The following is an 8,225-nucleotide window of genomic DNA, read 5'->3' as shown; positions in this document are numbered from 1 at the left end:
AAAGCTTTAGCTTCAGAGGCGCTGTCTTTATCGGGCCTGAGAAAAACTGGTTAGAACGTGGAGAGGCCTCACTAAATGTGTTTTTCTAAAGGAGCCACTGGCACATGAAACAAATAATGAGAACCTTGTACAGTATCTCTGGAAATTGTCTCTGCAAGTTATTTTTTCCTCTTTAACATGGTATCAAGCCATGCATTTATGTTATTTCAGGATCTTGCTCTGGTTGGAACTTAGTCTTCATGATGCAGAAGTTTATCATATGTGACACACAGAACTGCTGTAGCTGAGGAGTGAAGCTCCTCAGAACACACAGCTTAGCCATTGCATCAGTGCTTTGGCTGTGTATGATGTTGGTTCAGTTGCCATCGTACTGCCTCGCACAGAACAGTATGTATCTAAGATCTTGGGCAAGGTTTGCAATAGCTTAGGTATCATGCCCCATGGTTTTTTGAGAAACGCTTTCTCCACAGCTGTAGCAATGCTGCTTCTCAGTGTCCTACCCTGTGATTAGTAAAGCTGTTTCTTGTGGTAGGAAGCTTTTGTAACCAAGGAGCATACACTGTAACAAGAGCTGCATGTGGATGCTGAGGACTGTTGCCGGACTTACTTCTTTAGCTTCCTTGCAGTAGCCCTTCATACTCACTAGTTCTCATGCTGTGATACACTCAGAACAGACTGTCCAAGTCCACCATGTTTTTCCTCACAGGGAGGGCAGGTGTTACTTCTGGGCTTCAGCACAGTTTGCTCAGAATGCAGTGCTGAGTCCAGCTCAAATTACAGGGAAGAGGACGGTAAAGAACTGAAGATCTCTGAGCTGTGTTGGTACTGAAGAGTAAACCTGAGGAAGGTGTTCTGGGGTTTTCCCCAAGTCTGTTCTCTGTGTTTCTGGTCAAGTAGCAAGGTTTTGGTTGGTTGAATGGTTTTGGGTTTTTGTTTGGGATTATTTTGTTTTGTTTTTGTGGTTTTAATGCAGCAAAAGACATTTAACTTAAGGTTTTTTTTTCTTTGATACCTTAGCTCTGTCAATTTCCTTGGATATTGGGCTGAGTAACTGGAGCTCCCTATACATCACTGTCTCCCTGTGAGTACAAACACCCATCATCTGATGAGCTTTAGAAAGGGTCACTTCCTTCAGATGAGTGTCTGGCTCAGTGGGGTCAGCATGCAGGGACAGTGATAGCTTGTTGGTAGCAATGTAGAAGTGGGTGATCTGGTTCCTAATAGTACTTTGCTGGGAAGGAGGAGACTGATAGTGTATTTTGGTCCTTACAGCTACACAATGACCAATTCCTCTGCCATTTCTCTTAATCCTGTTTTTTTTCACTGCTCTTCAAGCTGGAGGAAGTGGTAAGGGTCCCACACAATCCCTTAGGGAGGAAGAAAGTCAGGTCTAGCAACATAGGCAGTACATGCACAAGCAACATACATGTAGAGGAAGAGTGCAGCTTTGTAAATGAATCTGAAAGAAAGTAGCTGTCTCTGTTCAGTTCCAGGAGTCTGTAGTGACTTTGTGTTTGCTCTCATCCAGAAGGTAGCATTGCTGCTGGTGGTTCTGCTTATCACTGGGGACCTCTTCATGTTCACCTACAAGTCCACAGTTCAACACATGGGGGTTTGTGGTGGTGCTGTGTGCCTCTTTCATTTGGGGGTATTTGCTGGACTCTCATGCAGGTACTTATGCAAAAGGCTGAGTTGGGTATGTGGGGTGTTAGGAAGTGTGGGGTGGTGCTGGTAGCAGGGAGAGGATTAAGGAGATGGTAGCCCTTGCTGCAGAAACAAAGCATCTTGTGTAAGGGGCAAAGATTATCTGTTGATGGGTAATAAAGATGGCTTGGCATCTGAGACAGCACAAGTATGAGCATTACAAAGTACTAGGGATGGCACTAATAAAGGCTCTAGGCACTGTGTTAAACCCTGGCTTGTTGCTACCTGGTCTGTTGCTCTTTCAGGACTCCAGAACCCCATTGATACCAGGTTTCACCTGCAGCTACTCATGTTCCTGGGGCTCTTCCCACTCTTTGCAGTGTCTGAGGGTATGTGAGTTAGCAGGAGAAAGCAGGGATAGCTTTGTAGAGTGGTTGGGGAGATTGCTTAGCAGTTCTTTGTTTAAGATGATTCATTTAGATAAGTGAACAGCTATGAACTTTACAAAGCCATTTGAGACCTGGAATTATAAGGACCTAGATATGCCTTATGCTGGCAGAACATTAAAGTGTTCATAGGAAAAGTAGCCTGCCACGCTTGTGGAAGGTTGTGAGGAACTGGCTCCATATTATCATTGGAATGTGAACACATCACCCCTGACTTGTTGTGAGGAGTCCTGGGAGTTGGGAAACATATGCTGTGACTCACTCTCTTGTTCCTAGGCCTGCCTTTGTCCGTATCGGAGAAGCTCTTCCATTTTCATGAAGCAGGAATGCTGTTCTGTCTGGTAGGGGAGCTGTTCTTGGGTGGAATTCTTGCCTTTGGTCTAGGCTTTTCTGAGTTTCTCTTGGTTTCCAGAACATCTAGTCTCACCCTTTCCATTGCTGGTGTTTTTAAGGTAAGGCATGGTTCCTGTGCTAATGCTAGAAGGCAAGAACCCAGTTGTCCCTAATGGCCCTCACATGGTGGGAACTTCCTTGGAGCCTTAGAAATCATCTCCTGTTACTTTTACTCTTGCACAAGAGCTTGATGCTTTGCATTGCAGTCTCTGCAGTGAAGTCCCTTGGTCCCTGATAGCAAGGGTTAGAGACTGGTGGCTATTCTAGAAAAAATATCATTAAGGTCCAAAGTTCAGTGGTATCTGGGATAGACTAAAACATGTGGGCCTCACGAGCAGTGGATGGGGAGGGAGAAGGGGTAAGAAGGTCTCTTGCATCAGATCTGGATATGAGCAAGCCACTGCTTTTTAGCTATGTCTTTAGTTTGGCACATTCACCCCTCCACTGAGGAATCCACATACATACTTTTGAGTTGAACAGTAACTTGTGAAATTTGTCTGATCTGGAAGTCACAGAATTCCCATGTAGCTAAGTTGTGCAGTCAGAGGACTGAAAATCCCACATCCCAGTTCAACAGGTAGTTCTGTTTCTAGAAACTGTTTTTATAACTCCCTGCATGTGGAAGAATATGCTGATGGAAATTAGCAGCCTGACATCGTGATTTGGGCTTGGGCTGTAAAACATCTTGTGCGTATCCCCTCAGGTTCTGCCCTACCACTCACGGTTTTTTGTTTCCACAGGAAATCTGCATTTTGTTCCTTGCCACACATTTGCTGGGAGACCACCTCAGTCTCTTGAGCTGGCTGGGCTTTGCTGTCTGTCTGTCTGTCAGGAATCTCCCTTCATGTCATTCTCAAAGCCATGAATTCCAAAGGTAATTCTGTTTTAAATCCCACCTATTTTTCTGTAGGCAGTCTGGCAGCTTGAATAGGAGCTGTATCTATTTCCAGCTCCTTGACAGCGCCAGGTTTGATGCGTCCCCTGGTGAGTTTGTCACTAAATGGGCTGTCTACATGCAGGTGAAAAGTCACTGAAGCTACACAAAGAGGCCAGCTCTGACCCTGACCTGAAGCTGCTGCTGTGCCCCACTGAACATGGTGAGGAGGAGGAAGAGGATCTTGAAACCCCACAGCAACACTGACTGAACATGAAGCACAAAGCCTTCTGCTCTGTTCTTACCAAACCTGATTGACAGCAGCCTAGGAGGAAGGTACTAGAGTCTCTGCCTGTGACCACCCAAAAGAGCCAGGGCCTGATATGATTGTCCTGCTGCTCTTCTACAGTGTGGATTTGTAGACGCTGGACAAGAAACAGGCAAAATCCCTTTCACAGAGAGTGAACTTGGAAGATGAGTCCTGGTTCAGTGGAAGTAGAACAGTGCAGTGAGACTGGGAAAAAGCTATAGGAGGCTTACTGTGGAATCCCTGAAGGCTGTATATTGAGAGCATAGATCATGAGCTGTAGAATGAGCATGGATATGTCTGCACTACAGGCTGAGTGGTTCAGTATGATTTGAGCGTTGTTTGAGCTTTGGCTTCAAAAGAGAAGGTAGATAAACCATCCCATACTTTCTTTACTGTTCTGCTAAGTAGGACCTTCCATCTTGGTGGGAGCAGATGACTACATATATATCAGTAGACTTGTCTTCGTGAGAAGGAGCCTTTGTGCTTGGTAATCTCCATGTTTTTATGCACAGTATGGAGAGAATTAAATGCTAGTATTTGGGACCAGTTGAACATAGCCAAATGATGTTGGTTGGAGGAAGGACAGAGATGTGTGCGCACTTATGGCCCCACAGGCTAAGGGGAGGTAGAACAATATCACAGGAGATCTAATTTAAGCAATAAGCTTGTCTGAAAGTATGTGGGTGCTTGGGTGGGGGGGTGTTCTTTTTTTAAATAAACTTTTTCTGATTCTCTTTTGTCTACATGTTATGCACATATGCTTCTGCAGCAGAGGTCATGTGTCTTCTGAGCTGCTTTTCTTTTAGACCCACACTGATCTTGCATGCCCAATTATTTTTGAGGCCTAACATGCAAAACAGTTGCCCATGAGCATGATCTTTTTATCTCTAGGACTAGGGGGATCTTTCTGCAGCTGTCATATTTGTGCAAGCCAAGGGAGCTTTCTGCCATGATGCACAAGCAAGGTGCTGCATCCTAAAAAGACTTCTAGTGTTGTGGGGTTTTGTAGAAATCTTTCCTCTTTGCCCTGTTGGATTGGAAGAGCTAGTGCTGCAGCCTTGTCCAGGAAAGGGGAGTGGTGCAGGATTTAAGATGTCTTTTTGTTTCCTGCTAAACCACAAGTACTGTTGGGCAGGTGGCCTTTTTTTTTTTCTTTTGCATGGCCTCCTCTTGACAGTTTTGTTTGGTGCTAGCTTTTGGAGGTTTTGCAGTGAAAATACCCTGAGAGAGCTTCCCAAAGGGACAACAGTGCAGTCTTCCTCCTGAATGGAGCTTGATGCTAAAGTGAACTCCCTGTACTCTGAGAACCTGAATCATTTTGATGAGACTGTCACTCTGTTGATCTTGCATCATAGTTTTCAGATATGTAGTCTTTCTTGGTGTCTTTGATCAAGAGCATGTCCTGCAAAAAACTAACTCTGAAGAAGAAAACTCTTGTTAATAATGATAATTTTTAATGATGTTCTAATAGACACTGGTAACTTCCTTCAGAGTAGACAGCAGGTGGTGCAGCTACCTCACATAAAGCTATTGAACCAAGCGTTCAGGCCAGGCTGGCATCTTGTTTGTCAAGTAGGATGCCTGGAGCTAAGAATAGTTTGGTCTGCCCCTAGATGGATTTTCCAGTAGCTGGGACTTGTGATGATTCCAGCTGCATTCACCCTGTTTGCTGTCATGCATTCACAGCCATGTGTGCACGGGTAGCTGTAGATCTGTAAAATAAGAATGGAAATGCATCTCCTTCACTGGAGTTTCAGAGTTCCAGCATAGACATTTGCAATTAAAAGCAGTTTAGTGTTGGGTATGAATGTCATTGCTGCAGATGCCTGACTGGGATTACCAAACAATAAGTAGTGAATGGCTCTACTTAAGTATCTTCATCTTCCTGCCATTAACTGACCACAAAGGGGCTTTTGCACTCTAAACTGTTGTTGAGTGCTTGGTGTTGCTGGGAAACCTGGAAGGAAAATGAAAGGTCCCTATTGTTTGTGGGTTTATCTTGCTTTTGTGACAGCTTCTGGTGAGAGCCTAAACTCTGCAAGGGAGAGAGAACAGTATGCTCCCCACACCTCCTGTGCTAGCCTTGCTGTTCTTGGTCCAAGATCTGCTTGCTTCCACTTCTGTTCACCTGCATCCACTGTCTATGTGCCCTGTATCACTTGCTCAGCACTGGCAGGAGTACTGTGAGGAAGGATGGGCAGATCCTGCGATCTGTGCTGTCTGTACTTGCTGCTGTCAGTGACCGGAGACCAGTTCTCCATCACAAATTTCAGGGCTCTTCTATTAAAGGAGATGGAGAGTTGAGGCACAGAGGCAACAAAATGCAGAAGCAGTATAGGTACTTTGGAGAAATGGACAAAGGTTTATGTCAAAGCAGTGAGGCACAACCATCCTGTTAGCCAGAGCTGTCTCTCTCAAATGTTTTCTCAAATCCATTGCACTTCTGAGCCTTTCAGAATCACTTCTATTCCCTACATTTGGGAAAGCAACAAGTTAGGGATAGAGTGCCTGTGGTGAATGCTTTCCCATCAGTTTTTGACCTTCCCTGCTGCTTGTTCCCGCCCTGCTTTTACTTTCACTGATTGCTATGTCTGCAAGGCTCCTCAGCTATGTCAGCTTTGTGTTTCACTTGATAAAGACTTGTCATGGGGAGTGTCATACAGTGCAGGGCAGAGCACTCTGTTCTTGGCACCCCCACACAGGGCTGTGATGAATCCTGCCTTTAAGAGGTCCCTTTGTGCCACCGTGTGGTCTCTACAGTCTTCTGAGAGGAGCTAGGAAGCTCATGGTCATGCAGACTCTTCTGACAAGCCCTAAAACAGGCCACTTGAAGGTATGGAAGTAGTTTTCTGCTTTTTCTGTGGCACAGTTTTGTTCTGCTCCCCATCCTCAGAGGAAGCATGTGAAGGCTGTGTATGCTGGAGCCCCCACTGAGCACTGCAGTGTTGCATGTGCATGCAGCACTGAACACACGTAAGTCGCTTGGCTGGAGAGAGCACACACATGCATCTTTGTACCATGCAGACCTTCCCCCATCCCCACAAGGGCCATGTGCCCTCAGCCATAGGCAGTAAAATAGAGGCTATGATAGAATAGTGACAGTGTTTGAACTAACAAACCAGTGGAAGTGAAGTTGAATGAATTTCAGAGTTGCTGCACACTGTGCAAGCTCTGTTCTTGCCATAAGATCAGGTATTCACATGTGCTGATTTGGCCTCTTACCCATTCCCCTGGGGAGCCTTCTTTGTTTGCAGAACAGATGCTTTGCTTCCTACTGAAATTTCAATACAGTAAATACCCTGAGGGCAAGAAGAAAGCCTCCCTGCAAGCCCCTCTGCACTCCTCCATCCTCTGCCCAGCAAACAAGGTATTATCAGCAAGCTTACTGTTGGAAAGCCAACCTGGCTTCAGAACACAGAGGAGCAGCAAGGCGGAGCAGCATCACATGGTCTGGTGCCCAGCAGTAGGGATGCCTGAAGCTGTGCTTCACTTCTTGTTTCAGCTGAATATATTCCCCGGGGAATTACAGACCGATCAGCCTCACCTCTGTGCCTGGCAAAATCTTGGAGCAGATTTTCTTGGAAGAGAATGCTAAGGCAAATGAAAAACAACAAGGTGCTTGGTGACAGCCAGCAGGGCTTCACTAAGGGGAAATCCTGCCCCACCAATTTGGTGGCCTTCTATGATGGGGCTACGGAAATGATGGATGGGGTGGAGCAGTTGACATCATCTACCTGGACTTGTGCAAAGCATTCAATGCTGGTCCACAAGACATCCTTGTCTCTAAATTGGAGAGACATCAGTTTGATAGGTGAAGCACTAGGTGGATAAAGTACTGGCTGGATGGCCACACGCAAAGAGTTGTGGTCAACAGCTCAGTGTCTGGCTGGAGACCAGTAACAAGTGGTGTCCCTCAGGGATCGGTGTCGGGACCAGCCTTGTTCAACATCTTTGTCGGTGACATGGACAGTGGGATTGAGTGCGCCCTCAGCAAGTTTGCCGATGACACCAAGCTGTGTGGTTCTGTTGATATGCTGGAGGGAAGGAATACCATCCAGAGGGACCTTGGCACGCTTGTGAGGTGGGCTGATGCCAACCTCATGAAGTTTAACCATGCCAAGTGCAAGGTCCTACACCTGGGTCAGAGCAATCCCAGACACAGCTACAGGTTGGGCAGAGAAGAGATTCAGAGCAGCCCTGAGAAGAAGGACTTGGAGGTGTTGGTCAATGAGAAAATGAACATGAGCTGGCTTCAGTGTGCACTTGCAGCCCAGAAAGCCAACTGTGTTCTGGGCTGCATCAAAAGGAGCGTGACCAGCAGGTCGAAGGAGGTGATCCTGCCCCTTCTGCTCTCATGAGACCTCACTTGGAGTATTGTGTGCAGTGCTGGTGTCCTCAGCATAAAAAGGACATGGAACTGTTGGAACAAGTCCAGAGGAGGCCACAAGGATGATCAGGGGACTGGAGCACCTCCTGTATGGAGACAGGCTGAGAAAGTTGGGGCTGTTAAGCCTGGAGAAGAGAAGGCTGCATGGAGACCTCAGAGCAGCCTTCCAGT

General features: G+C 46.3%; 1 protein-coding gene across 1 annotated transcript; it reads left to right on the top strand.

Annotated features, from left to right (window-relative positions):
• Positions 1 to 1,272: 1,272 nt before the first annotated feature.
• On the top strand, positions 1,273 to 4,359 carry SLC35C2 (solute carrier family 35 member C2). Its single transcript, XM_031054506.2, is given in 10 exon segments — positions 1,273 to 1,306; positions 1,309 to 1,347; positions 1,529 to 1,593; positions 1,595 to 1,643; positions 1,645 to 1,696; positions 1,950 to 2,033; positions 2,367 to 2,542; positions 3,224 to 3,301; positions 3,303 to 3,357; positions 3,503 to 4,359. Coding segments are annotated over 10 exon segments (747 nt in total). The 5' UTR covers positions 1,273 to 1,279; the 3' UTR covers positions 3,625 to 4,359.
• Positions 4,360 to 8,225: the final 3,866 nt, after the last annotated feature.

This window comes from Melopsittacus undulatus, chromosome 10, assembly GCF_012275295.1.
Source record: "Melopsittacus undulatus isolate bMelUnd1 chromosome 10, bMelUnd1.mat.Z, whole genome shotgun sequence".
Lineage (NCBI taxonomy): Eukaryota > Metazoa > Chordata > Aves > Psittaciformes > Psittaculidae > Melopsittacus > Melopsittacus undulatus.
Note: the sequence above shows the minus strand (reverse complement) of the source record. Positions and strands in the feature narration are given on the sequence as shown.